At 40.7% G+C, this 24,197-nt stretch overlaps 1 protein-coding gene across 1 annotated transcript; it reads left to right on the top strand.

Annotated features, from left to right (window-relative positions):
• The first annotated feature begins 4,471 nt into the window (after nt 1-4,471).
• LOC112017739 (coatomer subunit beta'-1-like) lies at nt 4,472-7,623 on the top strand. Its single transcript, XM_065762717.1, has 10 exons — nt 4,472-4,575; nt 4,870-4,899; nt 5,008-5,069; nt 5,227-5,281; nt 5,589-5,625; nt 5,759-6,084; nt 6,173-6,304; nt 6,422-6,570; nt 6,822-6,890; nt 7,208-7,623. Exons 1-10 carry the CDS (start codon nt 4,573-4,575, stop codon nt 7,260-7,262), a joined length of 918 nt encoding a protein of 305 aa, XP_065618789.1. The 5' UTR covers nt 4,472-4,572; the 3' UTR covers nt 7,263-7,623.
• The last annotated feature ends 16,574 nt before the right edge of the window (nt 7,624-24,197 follow it).

Below are 24,197 nucleotides of genomic sequence, written 5' to 3'. Positions count from 1 at the left end.
GTCAAGGATTTTCGGCCTATTAGCTTAGTTGGTGGGATTTATAAGATTATTTCTAAGGTGTTGGCTAATCAGCTTCGTAGGGTGGCACATGGACTTATTTCGGATTCACAAAATGCTTTTGTGAAGGGCAGACAGATTTTGGATTCCGTTTTGATTGCTTCTAAATGTATAGATAGTAGATTGAAGTCAGGAGTTCTGGGTGTACTGTGTAAATTGGATGTGGAAAAGGCGTATAATCATGTGAGTTGAGATTTTTTAATGCATATGCTACAGCATTGTGGTTTTTCAGAGAAATGGAGAAAATGGATAAGGTATTGCGTTTCAACTGTAAAGTTTTCCATTCTAATCAATGGTAACCCAACTGATTTCTTTGGAAGTTCTAAGGGGCTTCGGTGAGGGGATCCTTTATCTCCATTGTTGTTTGATATTGTGATGGAGGCTTTAAGTCATATGTTGGATGTGGTTGCCTCCTCTGGACAATTCTCAAGCTTTTCTGTGGGTAGTACGGCTGGTCCATCAGTGATGGTGTCTCACATTTTATTTGCAGATGATACTCTGATTTTTTATGATGCTGAACCTTCTCAGATTGCTAATTTGAGGGCAATTCTTGCTAGATTTGAGGAGGTGTCAGGGCTTCGAATCAATTTGGGAAAATTTGAGTTGGTACCTATTGGTGGGGTACCCAATTTGGAGGCTTTGGTGGGTCTATTGGGGTGTGGGCAATCTTCTCTGCCTTTGAAATATTTGGGTCTTTCATTAGGTGCAAAATTTAAGGACTTATTTGTTTGGAATCCTATCCTAGAGAGAATGGAGAGGAGATTAGCAAGTTGGAAGAGAATGTATTTATCTAAATGGGATAAGGTGATACTCATTAAAAGCTCACTATCGTCTTTACCTACATACTTTCTTTTCCTTCTTCCTTTACCAGGTAAGGTGGCTAAGCATATGGAGAAATTACAGAGAGATTTTTTGTGGAATGGGATTGGTGGCGAACCTAAAATACATTTAGTTAATTGGGCTAAGGTTTGTAGGCCTTTGGAGGTTGGGGGGTTGGGTATAATACGATTGGGTAACTTTAATTCTGCCTTACTAGGTAAATGGTTGTGGAGGTATGGTTTGGAGACTAATGCTTTATGGAGAAGGGTTATAGAGGTAAAATATGGGAACATTTGGGGTGGTTGGTGTACGAAGAAGGTGACAAGCCCTTATGGGGTCAGCTTGTGGAGATACATAAGAAGTGGCTGGTTAAACTTCTCTAAACTCCTTGTTTATGATGTGGGGGATGGTATTAGAGTGAAATTTTGGAAGCATGTGTGGTGTGGGGATTGTACTCTCCAAAAGGCCTTTCCAGAGCTTTATTGTCTTAGTAGGTCAAAAGATTTCTCAGTGGTTGAAGTTATGGGTTGGTCTGCTAAGAGATTTCACTGGAATGTGCAATTTCGTCGCCCAACTCAAGATTGGGAAGAAGAAGCATTTGACCGGATTATGGAACTAGAATATTCTTCATCAGTGTGGGGGTTTGGCCCAGATAAGGTTTGTTGGAAGCCTGCAAGGAATAGAGGTTTTGAGGTTAGAGGTTATTATAGCTCCTTCTATCCTTCTAATTTTCATTCCTATCCATGGAAAATGATATGGAAATCGAAGGTTCTTCCAAGGGTAGCTTTCTTTTCTTAGTCTGCTTCCTTAGGTAAGATCTTAACAACAGACAACCTTCGTAAAAGACGAGTGATAGTGCTTGACTGGTGCTATATGTGTAAAAGGTGTGGGGAGTCGGTGGATCATCTTCTACTTCATTGCTTCATAGCTTGGGAGTTGTGGTCTTTCGTTTTCTGCTTGTTTGGTATTCAATGGGTTATACCTCATACTGTTCTTGAGTTGTTTGAGGTTTGGCAAGGAAAGTTTGCGTGACATCATCACTTTGATGTTTGGAAATTAGTGCCTCACTACTTGATTTGGTGCATTTGGCATGAAAGGAATGTTGGAAGCTTTGAGGGTTGTGAACGCTCTTTGCTGGAGATTAAGTCTTTTTTCTTACACACTCTCTTTGAATGGGGTGTGGTTTTTTCTCATTTTTCTTGTTCTTCCTTCTCTACTTTTCTTGACCATTGTTCTTTTGTTTCTTGATTTGTGCCCCCATAGTACATCCCCAATGTACTCGACTTGGCAATCTTTTTATTATTAATAATATTCTTATGTTATTTATCAAAAAAAAAACTAATTAGAATTGAGATAATTAATATATCACTTTTTTAAAATGTTACACAGTTAAAGAATAAATGTGGAGAGAGGAAATCATTGTCAAGTTCCCAACTGGAGAAAGGGTTTTTGAGGATAGTTAATCATGGGGAAGAGACTTGTTCCAAGAAGGAAAGATCTACATACTTCACACGAGACCAAACCAATGGGTTGGTTGGAGGTTCTCCTAAGAGCAAATGAGATAAATTGTTGATGAGAGAGAAAAATTCTATAGAGTAAAGGTTTATGATTTCAAACCTTAACCTAGAACAATGTCTGCCACAATTAACATATATATAAGATGAAATGAGCTGCAAAGAATAAGAGCACAGGGTGGAGATATTGGCTTGGATTTCATGCCAAGCTAGTGGACATATACACAGTAGTACACTCATGGTAAATTTGATAGAACTCTTAATTTATTTGCTTATTTTTGAAAACATGTTTTGAAAATATACTTTCAACTAGTATTATCATTTTTAGCACATGTTGTGAGTGATACTAGTAGCTATACTAATTTGCATATGGAAGAATATATATACTTTTGAGTACACATGTTGACTGACTCACCCTAGTCTTACATAATTCATTACCACAAAATGCAAGGAAGTATGGGTAGATAATAAGTGCATGGTCCTACAACAAAATGTCAAAAAAAAAAATTCGTTTAATATTTTTTTTGATTAAATAGAATTATAAAATGTAGGATAAACTATGTATTTGGTCTTTATCCTCGTTGGTACTAATTTTTCATTTAGGAATTTTATGAAATAGTTAGAGGGCACTTACATATAAACTAGAAAGAGAAAAAACATAACAAGAACATAACTAGATAAAGATAAATACAGCAAGAAAAGAATACATAGAAATAGAGTGAAATAAGCCTTTGTAGCATACCTTGATAAGTCATGCTTAGTTGCACTGGTGGTGCACCTCAACCAGCCCAACAAAGCAAAAGTAATGAGATGATTTGTGTTCTTGAAACTTCAGTTGAAGACAATCAAAATTAGAAGATGCCACTTAGAAGGATTTGCATTGCGAGAAGGTAGAGATGAGTTACTGGGTTTCTGAAAAAATTTGGGTTTAAAAGATGGAAGAGATACTGAGTGGTAAAAAATAAAATGAATTTGGGTGTTCAAAGTTCAAACAATATGTGGTTTGGGTTTAACAATAGTTTGGTTTTTGCTTTGCCAATTTAGAGCATTTCCAGCAGCCTCCCCAAATTTTTGCGTAATTTTTGCCTGTTTAGATAATAAACAGTGACATTTAGGTATTACCTACCCACTTTTTCAAATACACTTTCCAACAGATTCTCTATCTCATTCTCTATTTCATTTAAATATTATTTCTTCATTCATTGTTTATTCTTTATTTAATCATCATTTATTCTTTTTTTAAAAACTATATTTTTTAATGAGAAGTGTTATGTTCATAACATTTTACGCAATACTTTCACAACAAAATTTATGTGGAAAGTTGTTACTAGTTTTAATTTGAACCCACTATTTAAATTATTTTTTTACTCACTAATATAATGTATGGATGAAAAAAAAACGTATGAAAGAAAGGAAAATAATATAAGGAATAAAAGAAATCAAAATTGAGTAACATTACTACAATATTTTCACAATAAATTTTAAGTGACAGATTATAATTAGTTGATATTGGAAACCAAATGTGTACAATATGTAAATTTTAGGAACCACTAATGTAAATTTAAAAATTGACATCCAGCATTGCTTCCTCCAAGTTTATAATGACAATATGAGAAAATACACTCACAATATTAAAAAATTCTTTACAATTAATTTCGTGGAACTTCCTAAAAAAAAAAAAAAAATGGTGGAACTTGGTTAATAAAAAAAAAAAAAATCTTGCTACCGACTCGAAATCATCGACGGCAAATTATATTGAATTGTAGTGATAGTATTTTACACGTTTGTCTGACTTAATTTGCAGAATAAGTATAGTCCCAAGTAGAATGGTCAAAGAACGAAAGGTGCCCAAAATCAATATCTGCCGTTCATCCTGACGCGTTAGAATAATCAACGGGTAGAGTGCATTGAATGACAACATAGGGAAGACTCTTGTGAAACTCAAATCTCTGTCGTCCTTTCTAACAATGTAAGAATAATCAACGGTTTGGAACACATTGGATGACAACATAAGATAAATATAGGAAATGGAAATTTGGAAAACTGAGACTTGAACAATGCATGAACATGTCGATTATAAATATAGAGATATACTTCTCCATATTCTTACTCAAATTCTATCCAGTATTTTACAAGCAAATATTTTCTATCATTGCCTTCCCTGGTATCAAGTTGAAAAATAATGGTGAGTTACTTTTTTCAGTGCAAATTAAAATTTTATTATATGCATGGTCTAAATATTTTCTACCATAGCCTTCTTTTGGGATATATATGAATCTCTTGGAGTCAAGAGTCTTGTAACTTAATTGACATATTTTAATACACAAAATGTTCAAGGGTAGCGGCATGGTAAGCAACATATTGTAACAATTTCCACACAAAACAATGGGGCATGGTTCTAACATTTGCTAACTCTTTAAGTTTATTTGAGAATCTAATTTTAGTGTTAGACTAACAAGTTTGTGATTGTGGTATACAGGCACATCAATCTCTTTCACTGAAAATTGAGGTATTGTAATGATTTACTTATCATACTTAAGTTTACAAGTAGATAAATTCCTTGTTGATTTAGTAATTTCAAACTGTTTAACTAACCGTGGATTGATTTCTGTATCAGCAAGAATATGTTCAGAATTCAGAACGAGTAAAATCTGTTGATCTACATCCAACTGAGCCATGGTAGTCACATATCTTTTCAGTGCAAATTAAAATATGATTATATGGTCTAAATCTCAAAACTTTATAATATCATTTTCATGTACATGAAAATATATGGTAGCTAGTCATCATAAGGATAATGCAACTAATGTATATTGCATAATGATTTCTGATGCAGGATTCTAGCAAGTTTGCATTCAGGAACTATATGTATTTGGAACTATCAGTCACAGGTAAGGCAATACTATGTTAGAGACCTTGAAAATTGATCCTCACCCCCACCCCCCACCCCCAAAAAAAAAAAAAAAATTATCAGTATTAAATAAATATGAGGAATTTGTTAGAGACCTTGAAAATTGATCCTCACCCCCACCCCCCACCCCCAAAAAAAAAAAAAAAATTATCAGTATTAAATAAATATGAGGAATTCTAGTGGGTATTCAGAAATTTATTGAATTTATAAGTTCTTTGAAACTTCTTGAATTTGTAATCTGTTTTACTCTCCAAGTATTTGGTTCTAACTTGTTTATACAATTCCAGACTGTGGAGAAGTCTTTCAAGGTCACAGAATTACCAGGTAAAGGACATATTTAACACTACAAATATTTGCCATCTCCAATTGATGATGCCACAAACTATATCTTTCTTGCATTCTACTGTTCTTCAGGAGTAGTCTTTTTGGGCTCTAATATCCATTTATGTGCTTGCAGTCAGGTCAGCAAAGTTCATAGCACGTGAAAACTGGATAGTTGCTGCAGCAGACGACACATTTATTCGTGTCTACAATTATAACACACTAGAAAAGATTAAAGAGTTTGAGGCACATAAAGACTACATTCGGTGTGTGGCTGTCCATCCTACCCTTCCATATGTGCTGACAGCATCCGATGACATGGTTATAAAGCTTTGGGATTGGGAGAAGGATTGGATATGTGCTCAAAGATTTGAGGGACATTCACATTATGTGATGCAGGTTGCATTTAACCCAAAAGATAGCCTTACTTTTGCAAGTGCATCACTTGATGGCACCATAAAGGTATTATGAGGTTCATTAATCACTACCTTTTTAACTGCATTTTGTGGTTTCATTACTAGTGTGACATGGAACATTTCTCATCTTGTAGATATGGAATATTGCCTCCCCTGCTCCAAATTTTACATTAGATGGCCATTTGAAAGGTGTGAACTGCGTTGAGTACTTCACAGGCAGCGATGAACCAAAATTATTGAGTGGTTCTGATGATTTTTCTGCAAAGGTTTGCATCCTATTTTTTATTTTTTATTTATAAGTCATGCAGAAAGTTTAATTTCATATGCTTGTACCTGTGTGGCAAATAATTTTAATCTATCCATTGAAAAATTCTAATGAACAGGTGTGGGACTCTCAAAGCAAAAGTTGTCTGCAAACACTAGAGGGCCACAGCCACAATGTTACCTCAGTATGTGCTCATCCGGAGCTTCCCATAATTATTACAGGTTCTGAGGATGGGACTATTCGTATATGGCATGCAACAACCTATAGGTAACATTTGTATGATTTAAATTTTCCACATTCTAAGTTCAGTAACTGAGTGATTTGTCCATCAAATTCTTGCTCCTTATATTGCTTCCAAATAAGACCTATGTACTGGCCTTTTATCTATACTAGAGCCATGGTAGTTGTTGCATATTTGGCTCTTTCTTTGAATTTTATTTAAAACTTTAGTAAGACTTTGGTTAATTCTGCTATTGTTTTGGTTTCAAGGTTTCGATATAAATCTCATTAACTTGCAGGCTTGAGAACACATTAAACTATGGTCTCGGAAGAGTTTGGGCAGTTGGATACAAGAAAGGATCAAACCAGTAAGATTCTTGATTTTTCTTCCTTTATTTTGTGTGCGCGCACACTCTGCATTGCAGGAGATGTTTGAATCACTATTAATTTAGACAATGTAAACATGGGAATGTGTCATTGTATTATCAATCAATTTTGTGCCTATAGCATATGAAAATTTATTTATTTTCTCGAAACATGAGAAGGAACAAAGGATTTCCAAATTTTCTTTTTGGCATTGACTTTTGTATATAACTGTAAGAAAAACTGTTTTTTGCATGCCATTTCTAATATTCAATAATACCATATTCCTTTTATTCCTCACTGATATCCCCACTCCCTACAGGGTTGTATTTGGTTGTGACAACGGAACAATTATGGTCAATATGAACAGTTCTTGAGGTTTTCTGCACCTACAAGTTGAGGAGGAAGGGTTGGGAGGAATAAATTCATTTACCGCTGCTTCTACAAGTATTATATGGGGTGTTCTGTATGAATAAGTCTGTGTATCTTCGAGATGAAGAGGAAGACTAGAAGGAAGAATTACAATTAGCATTAATTCTATTATGATTATATGTTCTGAAATGACAGCCACAAAGGATCACTTCTAGACTTCTAGTGTCATGTATGTTCTAGTATTATTATCATCACTATGTAATCTCCAATCAAATAAACTTCAATGGCAAGTATCTAACTATGTCCTCAGAGAGGAATAGTTAAAGTACAGATGGTGAAATTAATAAATTCATTTAAATAAATATTTCCCTTTTCTTAAATAAGTCCTAACATCTGCAATTGAAAAAAATAATCACATTATATGCTAATGGAAGACTTGTGAGTGGAAACATGATAGGAACCTTATGAGCAATGCTATTATCAGAAATTTTCGAGGAAAAACTGCTCAAATTACATGAATTTGCTCTTCACTTTAATTCAGAAGCATTATCTTTCCATTTATTTTCCACCTACACACGCAAACAAACACGACAAAAAGACCATTTGTTGTGTGGTAATTGACACCGATAACAAAATTAGCTGAAAGGGTACAGAATGCTAATATTCTCACAGTATGCTTGACATGAAGGCTTTGCTAAACTCGCAGTATTTACAAACGTGGTAATTGATACCTGATAATGCTGAAAATCATCAGTAAGTCACACAGTCCTCACGTGCTCGAGATAACACCTACGTAATACAGAAAAAGAAGACCTTAAAGAGAGTACCAGTGTAGTACCGGCCAAATACCCTTCAAAGATCAAGTTAGAAAACTTTCACAACTCTAGAGTGCCAGAGCTAGGAGAAATTATGCATACCTTGGTTTGTGAGGGTTTTGGGGTTTTTATAGTAGTGTAGAGTTGACATTAGTTTCTTAGCGGAGATGATCTTTCTTTGTAGGGAAGATTCCTGTTAATGTGCGTATTTTGTGGGATATTTTCCTTATAAGTACTCGTTTGATCAGGGTTAGCCATGGGGCATAAGATGTTTCCTTATATATCTATTCGTGGAGCCCAAGAAAAAAGCCACACTAGATCCATCAAGAGCTTTTTCACTCCCGTTAGCTTCCTTCCGTCAGCTTTCTATTATGTCCAAGCAGTCTGGTCGTCCAACTGAGAGTAGTCAATTTAGGTGCAGGGTCATCGTCTTCTACATAGTAAAGCTAATGGGTTCTTTGAGCCTGACGAGTTTATGTGAGTAAGACTATTTCCTTCTCAAAATTACCCTTATTAGCTGACCCCTACTCCATGGCCCCGTCAGCTAAAAGCTGACAGGTTATGGAGTTCGATTTCTTTTTTCTTTTTCTTTTTTGGAAAGAATGGGGCATTTATTGATGATTCCTTAAGCAGCCATTATTAAATGCTAGTACACATAGCACAAGCTAGTTGGCCTTGTTTCTAAACAAGGGCGTCGCTTCGTCTTCCGTGCATTTTTCATCCTATATATATATATATATATATCTCACCCCCTCCACTCATTCCTCTTATTTCAACCTTGCTGATCTTAAAAGAGAAAGCTCGTCGTTTGTCTACCTTGCTCCCGTCAACCTATTGATCTCATCGCCTTTGCTATCATCATCTTGCTTAGGCCGTCATTTCTTAAGGAACTGTCTACTAACTTCGTAAGTTCTCTTTTTCTTTTATTTCATTCTATCTGTTGTTTTTGTTTTTCTAGTTGGTCGTTAATTCTATAGAGAGACCCATCAGTTATAGGTTCTTAGAATACCTTTATCGCTTGTAAGTGAATAGATGTCAGGACATAGTGACGCGATGAGTGAGCAGTCGTTAGTTTATGAGGGAGCAGGCTTCGACAAAGTATTCTCGTTAGGTCATGGGCCCGAGGAGGGCTTGTCCTGGTCGTTAGAGAGGGAACCGTCTGCCTGATCTCCTGTTGACAAGGAGGAAGACTTTGACAGAGACGAAGTAGAGGAAAGAGAGGGAGATGAGGATGATGAGGTTGAAGGAGAGAACGAGGGGGAGTTAGAGGTAGGAGATGACGAAGACGAGGATGAAAGCGACGGGGGGCCTGGTGTGGAGGGAAGCTCCGGAAGCCTAGGGGACGTTCATACTCATCCCTTCACGAGGGGGAGTTAGAGGTAGGAGATGAAGAAGACGAGGATGAAAGCGACGGGGGGGCTGCTGTGGAGGGAAGCTCCAGAAGCCTAAGGGACGTTCATACTTGTCCCTTCATTCTTCCCAAAATTTAGACTGTTAATGACTTTAAGCCGACGATGATAGCCAACATCTTCAAGAATTTATGGGACCGTTATCAAATTCCTGACCATATCCCAATTTGTCTCCCTAGGAAGTTTGAGAAGTGCTACTCGGGGAAGACTGTGGACGTCATCATGTACGATGCCATGTTCACAGTAGGGTTGGGTTGCCACTGATGGCACTACATCGTCAGTTGACTAATTTTCTAGGATTTTTCGTCAGCCAAATTGCCCCAAACGCTTGAAGGATATTCATAGGGGCCGAAATTCTCTGGAGGCGTCTGAGTGGTGGGAATCATCAACTTACCTTGGACAAGTTCTTCTGGTGCTACAAGCCCCAACACATCTCGTCATCTCAAGGGATATATCATATTGCAGCAAGGAAGAAGACGCTTAGGCTGGTGTCTGACATGCCCGATTCCAATAAGACTTGGAAGGGCAGATTTTTCTTCGTTCAAGGGACAAATTGGGTATTCCGTCATGAAAAGTGAGTGACGATGCCTCATGGTTTTGACAATACTTGGGGCATTGTCAAAGATTTAGGTCTAACGTCATCTGCTTTTCATTTTTTCTTTACTTATTTGTTCAAGTGTCTTATTTCGTCTTCTTTCTTCTTCCTCAGCTAGCATTCGCCCCCGTATAACCGACAAGCAAGAGGATTTCATCCGTCGGGTGTTGGAGATCAATTTTGACAAGCAGAGGTGAAGGGATCTAATTACCCTTGACACTTTGCACGCATATTGCGGTGGTCCCAAGTCGACGCCAACAGCCCGTAGACTCAACACTTATTCTTGTCGATGTAAGTTCTTGTATCTTAGCCCTTTCCTTCCGTTTGTGTTATACTCATGTCTGCTTGCATAACGTTCATCTCTTACCTTCACAGAAATGGATGCAGCTAGGCAAAGGGCTTTAGATTATGCGTTAGCTGCAGCGCGTAAGCAAAAGGAGAAAGAGGAGGCCTCCTCGTCAGCTCCTAAGGGTGTCACCAAGGGAACGTCCAAAAAAAAAAAAAGCGACGAGAAGGATGATCGTCAACTTAGAAAAGGACCGAGCGTTCCCACTAGTGATAAAATGCCTAAGCAGCCATCGCTCCCCAAGCCCGTCCATGGAGCGAGTAAAGGTCTTATGATGGAAACTAGTCCAGTCACCCAAGAAGCTAACTGTCAACATCTCATGCACAAAGAACATGCCATTGAGATGATTGAGTCAATCATCATGGATACGTATTTGGATCCTTGTGCTGAGCAGTTGACTGAGGACCTAGGGCCGTCAGGCCTCTTTGACCTGGCTAGGGTATGTTTTTCTTACATTTTGCTTTATTTAATGCTTACTTCTCAAGCTGGTGATTGTTTTTTGTTTTTGGGCGTCGATGCGCATGAAGGCGCTTCAGGATAGGAGCGTCACTCAAGAGGGGGTGATTAGTCATTTGAGGAAGCGCAAAGAAACATTGACCAACAAACAGGATCAGTTCAAGAACGCCCTCCATACTCTCAACAAGGAGGTGACGGAGTTGACCGAGAAGTTGAGGGAGGAGACCCGTCAGTGGGAAGAAGAGTAAGAGGCCAAGGTAACTTTGGAAAAGGAGCTGATGGCCCTCATCGGGTAGGTGGAGACGGCCAGGGCTGACACCGTGACAGAATTCAAGGCTTCACAGCCTTTCATTGATTTCTGCACCATCTACTATGGTGATGAGTTTGAGGATTGCCTTAAACAGGTCAAGTCTGTCTACTCACACTTGGATTTATCCAAGGTCACTATGGATGACCCCCTACTGTCAACTCCTGTCGGCGATACTACCTTTAAGGAAACCGATGACTCCACCCAGTCAGAGTGGGATCCGAAAAATGATGGTGTCGTCCTTGCTCAACCTGCCGCAGACCCTCTCGTCACTCCTTTGATCCCGTCCACTGAAGCTCCTTAGGATGTTGAAAACCCCCTTACTCAGGATGTTCAGGACCTTCCTTCGAAGGATGACGAGAACCCTCTATCTCATGACTCCTAGGACCCCTTACTCTAGCTATTTATTTTTCTAATGGCTACTTGTAATGTATTTCATCTAATTTCCAAACAATGCTTTAGTGCCCTTCTGTTTTTTGGGCCTTCTTTTTAAATATTTTATTTTATTTATGGTATACTTTTATTATTTTACATTCGTCGCTTTGAGCATGTGCATTGATCTTTATGCGTATGTCTGTCCATTCTTGTGCTTTTGTGTTAGGTTGTATTTTTCCTTTAAAGAACTTGGTAACTAGGATGAACTCGTCTGCTTTGGTGGACTCATCCTCCTTTAGGTATTACAACGAACCAGTTCTATTTGAGGATCTAATAATAAATCTGTCCACTTGTGGACTTACTAATAAACTCATCCACTTGTGAAAATTAATTTTAAGGCATCCTCAAGAGATGAATCTGTCCACTTGTGGACTTTATAATAAACCCATCCACTTGTAGACTTAAGTAATTTTAAGGCATCCTCATGAGGTGAACCCGTCCACTTGTGCATTTATAATAAACCCGTCCACTTGTGGACTAGTAATTTTAAGGCATCCTCATGGGATGAGCTCATCCACTTGTGGACTTTATAATAAACTTGTCCACTTATGGACTAAAGTAATTTTAAGGCATCCTCATGGGATGAACTCGTCTACTTGTAGACTTTAGAATAAACCCTTCCACTTGTGGACTTGCAAAAGTAGTTTCGTAGAGACAAATATATATATATATATATATATATATATGTAGGTTATATATAAATTACTCCTTTTATTATGATAAATGCATGCATAAATAAAAAATTATTCCTAAAAAGGATAAAAACCTGCCCTTTGGGCTTAGAAAGTACAATAAGCAAAATTTAACTAAAAAAATAAACTATAAATGAGAAGTGTCACTTTTTCTGCTGTCATCTACTAGTAGTTTTTCTTGAGATGCTTGGTGTTCCATGGATGGTGCAACTTCTGTCCTTCTAGAGTCTCCAGGTGGTAGGTGTCTTTCCTCTGCCATGAAGTGATTCTATAGGGTCCCTCCCAATTAGGACCAAGCTTTCCTTGGGAAGGATCTCTAGTGGCACCCATCACCTTCCTCAGGATGAGGTCTCCCACCTTAAAGTCTCTATGTCTGACTCTGGAGTTGTAGTGCTTAGCCATGAGGTCCTGGTATCGCGCGAGCCTTTGTTTAACTATCGCCCTAACCTCATCCATTAGGTCAAGCTGTAGACGTATGGCCTCGTCATTCCTCCTTTCGTCATAATTATCCACCCTGTAGCTTGTAAGTTCGACCTCAGCTGGGATAACTACCTTGCTCCCGTATGCTAGTCAAAACAGTATCTCCCCCATAGGTGTTCTGGCTATCTTTCTATATGCCCATACTACGCTTGGCAGCTTCTCTGGCCATATGCCCTTCGCCCCCTCAAGCCGAATCTTGATGATTTTCAGTAAGGATCGGTTTGTGACCTCAACTTGTCTATTGGCTTGAGGGTGGGCGGGGGAGGAGTAATGGTTTTTGATTCCCAATTGTGAGCAAAAATCCTAGAAAGAGTCGTTATCAAACTATCTCTAGTTATCTAAGACCAAGACCCTAGGGATCCCATACCTGCAGATGATGTTCCTCCAGACAAAGCTTTTCACATTCTTCTTTGTGATGGCAGCCAAGGCTTCAACTTCTACCCATTTAGTGAAATAGTCTATGCTGACTACAAGGAACTTCAGCTGTCGTATTGCTATCGGGAATAGGCCCATGACGTCCAGCCCCCATTAAGTAAAGGTCATGGGACTGTCATTGGGGTGAACTCTTTTGTTGACTGTCTAACAACGTTGTTGAACCTTTGACATCTGTCGCAAGCTTTGACATATGTCTAGGCATCCTTCTGTATAGTAGGCCAATAGTATCCCACTCGAATCAATTTATATACTAATGACTGCAACCTTGAGTGGTTCCCACAAATCCCTTCATGGCTTTCATGACATAGTCTGCTTCTTCAGGGCTTAAGCATCTTAGGAATGGGCGGGAGAAGCCTCTTTTGTATAAAATGTCCTTTACCGAGACAAATCGTGTTACTTGGACCTGTAGCTTCATTGCAGCCTCCTTACTGTCGGGTAGTATGTCGTTTTTCAGGTAGGAGACTAAAGGTGTGGTCTAGTTGCTTTTAGGACCTATCTCCTGCACATCGATAGGATTTATCAATGGTGAAAACTGAATAAAGGAAAGTACCTAGCTGGGGATGATCATATGTTTTGCTGATGCTGCCTTGACAAGATGGTCGGCTCACTCATTCTCTCCTTTTGGGATTTGAACGATCTTGGCCTGTAAGTCATTCGCCCTTTTCTTTACTTGCTCCAAATACTTCTTCATCCTCTCTCCCTTAGATTTGTAATCATCGTTCACTTGGTTAACGACGACCTGTGACTCACAATGAACAACCACAGTCGTTGCCCCCGCTACTTTAGCAAGATCTAGTCCTACTACTAGAGTTTCGTACTCCGCTTCATTGTTAGTCGTAGGGAAGTTGAGACGAACCATGCATTCAATCTCGTCTCCTTCAAGAAAACGAAGTATAATACCCACTCCCCCTGCTTGTTTGTTGGATGATCCATCCATGTGGATACTACAATGAAGATGCTCTTCTGCCCCCTAGTCCTCTGCATTAGTGAATTCTGCAATGAAGTCAGTGACCACCTATCCCTTAATGGCGGTACGTGGGAGGTACTATATGTCGAATTCGCTTAACTCTATTACCTATAGTGTCATTTGTTCGGCGGCTTCAGGGTTGCTCATTGCTCGCCGTAGGGGTTTGTCAGTCAGGACGACTACCGTGTCGGCCTAGAAGTATGGCTTGAGCTTGCGAGCTGCTGTAACCAAAGCGAACGCAAGCTTCTCCATTTAGGGGTACCTCTCCTTAGCACCACGGAGTGCCTAGCTGGCATAGTACACTGGCTTCTGTACTATGTCTTCTTCTCTAACCAAGGCCGCTCTAACAGTAGCTGGGGAAATAGCCAAGTAGAGGAACAGTTCCTCCCCTGGTTTGGAGGGACTTAGCAACGGTGGGGAGGAGAGGTAGGCCTTCAGATCTTTGATTGCTTGTTGACACTCAGTTTTCCACTCAAAAGACTTTTTCAGTGTACAGAAGAAAGGTAGGCACTTGTTCGTTTCCCTTGACACGAACCTATTCAGCATGACTATCTTACCATTGAGGCTTTGTACTACTTTCACGTTTTTTGGGGGTGCCATCTCTATTATGGCCCAGATCTTGTCTAGGTTGACTTCGATACATCTCTAAAACACCATGAACCTTAAGAACTTCCCAGCCATTACCTCGAATGCAAACTTGCCCGAATTAAGCTTCATGTTGTAAGAGCAAAGGGTGTCGAAGGTTTCCCTAAGATCATCCAAATGATAGTCTTCTTTTTGACTTTTTACCAACATGTCATCAATATAGACTTGGACGTTCCTTCCAATCTGATATGCAAACATCTTGTTCATGAGCCTCTGATATGTCGTACCCGCATTCTTAATACCGAACAACATCACTTTGTAGCAAAAGAGGTCTTGGCTGGTGACGAACGAAGTCTTCTCCTGATCTACTTCGTCCATTTTTATCTGGTTATAACCAGAGAAAGCGTCCATGAAGCTCAACAACTAGTGTTAAGCCGTAGAGTCTATCAAGACGTCAACCCGCGGGAGGAGGTAGCTATCATTGGGGCATGCTTTGTTTAGGTCTGTAAAGTCCACGCACATTCTCCACTTCCCGTTGGCTTTCTTGACCATCATTATATTTGCTAGCCATTCGGGGTAGTAAACTACTTTGATGAAGCTTGCCTCTTGCAATTTGTGGACTTCTTCCGCTATAGTTCTGTCTCGTTCTTGGGTGAACACCCACTTCTTCTGGCGGATAGGTGGAAAGGCAGGTGACACATTCAACTTGTGCACCATGATTGAAGGGTCGATCTCGGGCACGTCTTAATGGCTCTAAGCAAATACATCTTAGTTCCCTTTGAGAAAATTCTTAAGTGCCTAGCGGACCAGCGGGCTGGCGAGGGTGTAGATCCTAGTCATTCAATCTGGTTTGGAATTATCGAGAAGTATCTCTTCAAGTCCTTCAATAGGTTCTGCCACTGTTCACTATTCCTCTATGTTCATCATTTGTAGATGATCGTCCATCTACAACATTGCTATATAGCATTCACATGCAGCCACTTGGTCTTCACATACTTCTCCTACTCCGTACTCTGTGGAAAATTTAATCATCATATGGTAGGTTGAAGTTACAACCTTCCACAAGTTGAGGGTAGGTTGTCCTATTATGGCATTGTATGTGGACGAGTAGTTGATGACAAGGAATGTAACATCCTTAGTGATTTGTTAAGGATAATCACCAACCATCATAGGCAACGTGACAGCGCCGAGGGGATGTACTTTTGTCCCTTCGAACCTAATGAGCGGTGCATTGGTCGGGACCAGTTGTTCTCCATCAATCCTCATTTGTTGGAATGCCAGGTAGTAGAGGATGTCAGCGAAGCTTCCGTTGTTAACCAAGACCCAGTGTGTGTTATAGTCTCCTACCCGTATGCTGACGACGAGTGCATCATCATGCGGGTGGTGGAGACGTCGAGCATCTTCCTCTGAGAATTCAATGATGAGGTTGTCAATCTGTGCCATATTTGGTACGAAGACCGTCAGTTGGATGTTTTGGACCATCCTAAGGTAAGTCTTACGAGCATTTTTTGACGAGCCAGATGCCGATGTACCTCCCACAATCATCCTTATGTCTCCTATGGGCGGCCTGGGACACTCATTCTCTCGTCGGGGAACCTACTCTTGTGGTGGGTCTACTCTTTCCTTGCTAACGAACTTCTGCAACTTTCCTTGCCTGAAAAGAGCTTCCATGTGTTGCTTCAAATCATAGCAATCAAATGTGTTATGACCATTGTCATGATGAAAGTGGCAATACTTATCTCTGGACCTCTTATTGGTGTCTCCCTTCAGCTTGCCGGGGAATGTCAAGACTCTTTCGTTCTTAATTTCCATCATGACTTGGTCGATTGGGGTAGTCAGTCGGGTGAAGCTTGTGAACCTCCCTGTGGGGGGCTTGAAGCGCCTATCCTCCCGCTGTTCTCCGGTCCTAGCCATCTTTAGCCCCCTATCTTGTCGTATGTCATATTGTCTTTCCCTCTTCTTAGGCTTTTCTTCTCGAGCCAGCAACGTGTCTTTCATGTTTATATACTTAGTAGCCTTGTAAAGCACACCTGACATGGTTTTTAGGTCGTTCTTATATAAAGAAATAGAAACTTACCCTTCCGTAGCCCATTTGTGAATGCAGCCATGAGTATCTTATCATAAGCTTTATCGATTGAGAGTGCCTCTTTGTTAAAGCAAGTTATATAAGACCTCAGCGTCTCATCCTCCCATTGCTTAATGCTCATCAGGCATGCAGTGGACTTCTTATATCTGTGTCTCCTGATAAAGTGTAAGGCAAACTGAGCGCTTAACTCCTCAAAGGTACTAATGGAGTTAGGCGTCAACCTGCTGAACCAAACCCTTGCGAGGCCCTTTAGCATAATGGGGAAGGCCCTGCACATGATCTCTTCTACCACTTCTTGAAGGTGTGCATCAGGGTCTTGAAAGACTCTAGGTGATCTAGGGGATCCTTAGATTTGCCGTAACTCTCCACCTACAACATACAGAACTTCAGTGGAAGGGGAACGAAGTGACAGGCGTGGTGAATGGCGAATCAGTTTGATGGACCAAGTCATCAAGGTCGCTCGATACCCATCCTCTAAGGGCGTTCATCATGAAGTCCATCTGTTCCTTCATCATCTGCATCTCCATAACCATGTGAGGTAGAGCATATATGCAGCGAATGGATGGCTCGTGTCCTGTCGCTCTGGTCTACTTAGGTCGTTGCTACCTTCTAGCCCCTCTTGGTCCGTCCTCTCAGTGCTGATGCCTTCTTGGTCCTTATCTTGAGTGTTAAGCCCCGCGTTCTTTTGGTGTAGCTACTCTTCTAAATCATGGTTTTGCTTGGTGAGGCGTTCCACGACAGTGGCGATAGTTTGAACCTGTCTCTTAAAGGGTGGTGGTGTATGGTTCGTCTCCTTGAACATTGTTGGTGGTCGTCATTGAGCGGGTAAGCACCACGCAACTCTTTGTCTGGGAAGCGATAGTATGGCTTACAAGTAGTTGTCCCCACAAATAGCGCCAACTGTTGATGTCGAAAATCGTCAGTAAGACACACAGTCCTCACATGCTCGAGACAACACCAGCGCAATACTGAAAAAGAAGACCTTAAAAGTGTACCGATGTGGTACCGGCCAAATACAATGTCAAGTTAAAGAACTTTCATAACTCTAGAGTGCCAGAGCTAGGAGAAATTATGTGTACCTTGGTTTGTGAGGGCTTTGGAGTTTTTATAGTAGTGTAGAGTTGACATTAGTTTCTTGGCGGAGTCTTTCCTTATAGGGAAGATCCTTGTTAATGCACGTATTTTGTGGGATCTTTTCCTTATAGGAACTCGTTTGATCAGGGTTAACCGTGAGGCATAAGATGTTTCCTTATATATCTATTCGTGGAGCCTAAGAAATAACCACGCTGGATCCGTCAAGAGCTTTTTCACTCCTGTTAGCTTCCTTCCGTCAACTTTCTATTATGTCCAAGTGGTTTGGTTGTCCAACTGAAAGCCGTCGGTTTGGGAGTGGGGTCATCATCTTCTACATAGTAAAGTTGATGGATTCTTTAAGCCCAACGGGTTTATGTGAACAAGACTATTATCCTTCTCAAAATTACCCTTATCAACACCGATAACAAAATTAGCTGAAAGACCATTTGCACCACCATCTCTCTCTCTCTCTCCCTCTCTCTCTCTCTCCTCTGCGATGATGAATGTGAATGTGAAGTAGTATGTATGTCCAAGGCTAGACTAGCATTTTATAATAAGAAACAAGAAAAAATAGAGACTAAAGAAGACAAAACGACCGGACAATGATATTGGATCTACATTCTTACGAGATTTCCGTCATGTTATCATCTAAACATTATCGATGATATGGACAATTCTCATCTAAACATTATCGACCTATGATACTAAATACGAAATTGGGTAAGTGTTCTTGCTAACATGCATCAAACATTTTTTTTTTAATTTCTTCTTCTTCTTTTTTTACAGTCACCTTTTGGCATCATACAACCAACACAGAGAGAACTCATAAGCATCGTATATGTTCAAAATGTTTTCATCAACTCAGTGGCTGCTCCAAGAATTTTTTTTCCAGCATTGTTATTATGAAACTTAAATTATACCAAATCTAATAAAAAGATAAGTTCATGTATTGACCAAAAAAAAAAAACACACACACACACACACTACATAAATTCTTACAATTTCATTCTATGAGTTTTCTTATTTTGAAATTGTTGCATGATAGTTTCATTATCAATACTACAAGCTAGAAAGCATAGGTGCAGATTCGGGTTCAAGTGCCAGTGCGATGCGACAACTCGGTAATTTTTAAAAAAGTAAGGTGCAGGTGCAACAAGATACGTTTATTAATAAATTATTATTTATATTTTCTATATATTGCTAAGCATATTTTTTTATATAATGGTAAACATATACCAATTTAAGAGTAATAATAAATAAGGAACCTTTGGGATCAATTTAATATTGTGCGTACCCAAACTATGGCTATAGGGCTCAAACTCTACTTGAGCTCACAATCTATTTTTATTAAGGGTTTTGGGTTTCCTACTATGGATGGTCCTATGCTCAGAGACCCAAGTACACTCCCGTTTCTTCAAACCCTTTTCTTTACTTCACAGAGTCGCTCCCTTTCTCTCTTGGAGTGATAGCTCTTTTCTCTCAGTGTTCTGTCTAGAATTACCAACCCCCTTTTCCTCATTCTCTTCTCTTATTTATAGATTAAGATAAGTGGAGGTGTTATGATTACTCCCCTTTATTAGTGCGAATGAGGGTCCAATTCTATCATCTCAAAGTGGACATTCTGTCGGGAAAGGTGGTAGTGGCATTGGAACTGATTCCCACCTCCAGAAGCCCACTCGGTAGCAATGTTCTCAAAGGCACTATTGGGCAGCTGAGTACAGGGTGTCTCCGAGCAATAACACTCCCAACCAGGTTAGAGATGATTAAGAGGGGTTTGCTTGAGGTATTCAAGCTAGCGCGGTCTTATTTCAGCTCTTGGGCCTAAATTAGGCTTTGAGGTGTCTGGGTCGAGGCTAAAGGTCGAAGAATGTGGACGAGGTCATATAATGTGCCACGAGGCTTGGGCCCGAGGCTTGTGAGGCCAGGGGCCCAGCCCTATACAATAGCCCTTCCTTGATTCGTGACCAATTACCGAGAACGAATCAAGGACAAGCTAAACGACGATAGTGATCCCTCGAGAATCCTAATTGCCAGTTGTTAAGCGAACAAGATGTCCATCAATGCTTTCTTAAAAGGTGCACTGTGCCAGGCTGTCACATTTATCAGTAAGATTTGTGAACCAAGCCCACATATGTGGGGGTTACGTAAAGGTATCAAAAGATTTTTTCCTGCCTCTTCTTCATTAAATGTTTTTATCCCTATAAATACCTCTTCCTGACTTCCCACACCACTTTTTACATCCTCCCTTCTTCAGTTTTCTCTCTGCCGAGCACATCTCTTAAGCGTAGTTTTCCTGTGCGTAAACTCTTCAGCCTAGATCATCATTTCCTAGAGCCTCTAGTAAGTCTTCTTTACTCTTCCCTCTCCTTTCAATTTTCCTTCACTCTTAGAGTTTAAGAATGGGTTATTCTTACCTCCTCGCTCCTGGAGCGCCTCTGGCAGATTTTAGAGCGGCCTATGGCATTCTTAAGGATGTTGATATCGCCTACTATCACGAAGGCGATATCACCCTCCAAAGGCGCGTTGGTTCAAATGTAGCCTTTTTCCCTTTAATGGCTATTCTAGAAGGTGGGGTTAGGTTTCCCATGGACCCTCTCATTATAAGTACCCTTAGGTTTTATGGCCTATGTCCTGACCAATTCCCCCCTAATTTTTACCAAGTGGTGAGTTGTGTTAGTAGACTAAACCAAATATTTAGGCTACAACTAAACCATCATGACATCAATTTTATGTATAGCTTGTACGACAACATCAAGTCCGATTACTATTTAAAAACTAGGGATATGCAGGTACAGCTTATATCATGCCTTCCCGATTCCAGCAGAAACTCGGCGAGAGAATTTGTCTTGGTGAGCGGCAACTGGCTTGTCGATGAACTCCCCTGCCCACTTTCACCACGTGATGTTGGTCGATACCAAGTGCTTTTACTTGTTTTAAATTCGACACTTATGTTCGGTTTACTCACGTATGTACTAACTAGTCCTTTTATTGATTTTTTGTAGAAGGAAGAATATTTAAACTGGATCTTAGAGTTGTGCATGTGAGGGATCTCAACTTTGTACTTAGGTTAAAGATCTTTGTGCACACAGACGGACAACTTCGAGCATCCCACCCAATACTTGGTTGTGACCCCGTGTACTCTACCTGGCAGTCATTTACCCAAGCCTTGTTGGTAGACAACTTGCTTTTATCATACATCAATGTTCGATACGCCAATTTTCTCCCGCCTTCCTTGACAGTCGGTGAAGCTTGGGACCTCGGCCCCAAATATACCACAGCCGAGGATCTTGCACCAATGAGAGACGAATCGGTTAATCGTGTGTCTCAAAGCTGTAAGGTCCACGTACCTGTTAAAGAGCCGGCCCAACCAGTCGAGCCAGAAGCAATCGAGGCCGATCAAGACACCGAGATGGTGACCAGGCAAAAAATGACAATTGACTGGTTCTTACTCGACACTAATCCTACGGCTCAGCCTTAACAGCCTCAAGGCAAGGACCGTACTCCTCCTCCCCCCCTATGCCAGCCACGCCAAAAAGAAGTAGTGTGTTGGCAATCAACTGCCTAGGGTTCCAAGTGATGCTCCTTCTAAGACCCCTCCCCAGGTATCGGGCGAGATCATGATCCGAGAGCCGGCAGGTGATTCCCGGCCAACTGCTCAGGTTGGCACTGATGTGGCATCTTCCTCTCAGCCCGAGGTCAGTTGGCAGCCCACCTTTTAGTTCGACGACGGGCCTCTATCAGCGTCCGCTAACTTAAGGACCAGGGCTTAGGGCCAAGGGGGGCGAGTGGCCCAGAACTTGGTGCATAGCCCCCTACTACCCGAGGACGTTCAATTTTTCTCTAACGAAATTGAGGAATCGCTGGCTAGGCAGTTACAATGGCACACCATAGTGGTAACTTTCTCTCACTTTCACATTTATTTTAATGCGTGCGTATTCCCTTCGCCTTCATACTAATCACTACTGCAATATCAGGCTGCGCAACTAACCCACATTTTCGTCGAAAGGTTGAAAGAGCTTGCTGAAGATGCTGAATAGGAGAAGGCCCTGAAGGACGTCACTGTTGCCACTACAAAAGAGAAGAGCAAAGCTGCTGAGGCCGTCGAGAAGATGGCTCAATCTTCGAAGAAAGCCCAGTTGGTGGCGGAGAGGAAATTGGCCAATGTGGAGGACAAGTTGGGGGGCATAGAGCTTAATTTGGTGGAGGCAACCAGCCTAAACCTGGCCCAAGCTGACAAGATAGCTGACTTAAAGGCAGCCTTTGAAGCTTGCGAGAATAAGTGGTACAACGAAGGCTTCGCGGATGCTGAGAACTCCGTGTAGCCTATTGTCCACCAAGCCCGGTTTCATGGGTTCGGGGAAGGGTGGCTAGCAGCCCTTCAAGCAATGGGAGTGGCCGAAGATTCCCCACTAAGGAATCTAGAGCAAATCTCGTACCTAACTCCTCCTCCCCCCGTTTAGAGTTAAGCTAGTGCTGCTGACGAAGAAGATACCCCCAGTATGAGGGAGCTAGTGCAAGCAATTGACACCCATGTGGAGACTATTGATCTCGAGGTCACTAGCAACCTTAATGCTACTAAAGACACACAAGTCCAACAACCACCAAACAAGGACATCCCGGACCAACAAGCCAATGATGCAACCTATCTCTCACCTAAAGATCCTTCAATTTAATACTTATGTTTTAGCTTGCTTTTATTTTCCATTCGTGTTCAATTTTCGCTTTTATTTGTTTGGTTTGCCTTTAGTTACCAGGTTGTGGTGATAGAACAATGATTTACTTCTGCTTGCTTTCCTTTGGTGGACAAACATCTGGTTTATCCGTATTTATGAATGTTTGCTACTAAGTTATTCTTTCTTTCATGTTCTGCCTGCTGGTTTTCCTTTTCTTTTTCTTTTTTTAATATATACATATTCCTAATGACCAAGCAGTCTAATTGTGGCTTGCCTCTGAACGGTGATTGAGACTGTTTTCTCATTTGTCTTGAAAAGGATAGACTATATCTGTGCATGTATAGTGATCGGGACCGGTCTGGAAGAGATTGCTTATATCTAGAAAGAATTGGCTCCTTGGCAATAAGAACTGAATTTGACATACGTTGACTTATCTAGGAAAATTTAGCGTAAGGTAATTACCTTCCCCGTGATTTGGATTGAAACCGAGAGACTGGTTTTAGTCCCCTAAATAATTTGTCGTAATCTCCATGTGCCCGGTGATTAGAATAGAGCCGAGGAGCGTGTTTCTATTCTTGGTATAACTCAGTGTAAGGTTTCCTTTCGTCCGGTGATTAAGATCGAACTGGGAACAGGTTTTTACCCTTAGATAAAATTTGAGGATAGGTTTTCACTTGTCCGACGATGAAAATCGAACCGAGAACTGGTTTCTGTCAAATAAAATTTGAGATTAGGTTTCCAACTGTCGGGTGATGAAGATCGAAACGGGAACAGGTTTCTGTCCTTAAATAAAATTTGAGATGACCTCCACCTGTCCGGTGATGAAGATCGAACCAGGAATAGGTTTCTATCCTTGGAATAATTTGCCTTAGTTCTCTTCGCGTGTGTTAACCGAGGCTAATGAGTTAACAACGATAGAATTATAAATACAAATACACCCGCATGGATAAACATCATCTTCGTGTCAATTAATATTACACATAAATAACATTACATTCAATCCATACCCCAGTGTACTAACAATCAATGGTAAAATTTCTTTAAATTAGTGGCATTCCATGGCCGGGGAAGTGGTCTTTTGTCCAAATCTTCCAAATAGTACGCCCATGCACCCGCAATGGCGGTGACTCTGTATGGTCCTTCCCAAGTTGGTGCTAACTCCCTGCATTGACATCTCACGTGTTCCCCACTACCTTCCGAAATACCAAATCTCTTGCTCCAAACTCCCTTCTCCTCACGCCCCTATTGTATCTTCGGGCAAGTTTTTGCTAATAATCCGCCAGCCGTATAGTCGCTAATTCCTAGCGCTCTTCCAACAAGTTTAACTGTTTTAGCATTAACTCCGAATTCTTGGCAGGGCTAAATCCTGAAACCTAGGCACTGCACAAGTTTATTTCTGCTGGTATAACTGCCTCCGCTCCGTATGTTAGAGAGATCGGAGTTTCTCCTATGGACCTTCTCGGAGTTGTTTTTATGCCCCTAGAACATTAGGCAATTCCTCTGCCCACCTGCCCTTAGCACCTTCTAATCTCCTCTTTAACCCGTTCACAATGGCTTTGTTAGTAGCCTCGGCTTGGCCGTTGCT

The sequence above is a fragment of the Quercus suber genome, unplaced genomic scaffold, assembly GCF_002906115.3.
Source record: "Quercus suber isolate HL8 unplaced genomic scaffold, Cork oak 2.0 scaffold_470, whole genome shotgun sequence".
Lineage (NCBI taxonomy): Eukaryota > Viridiplantae > Streptophyta > Magnoliopsida > Fagales > Fagaceae > Quercus > Quercus suber.
Note: the sequence above shows the minus strand (reverse complement) of the source record. Positions and strands in the feature narration are given on the sequence as shown.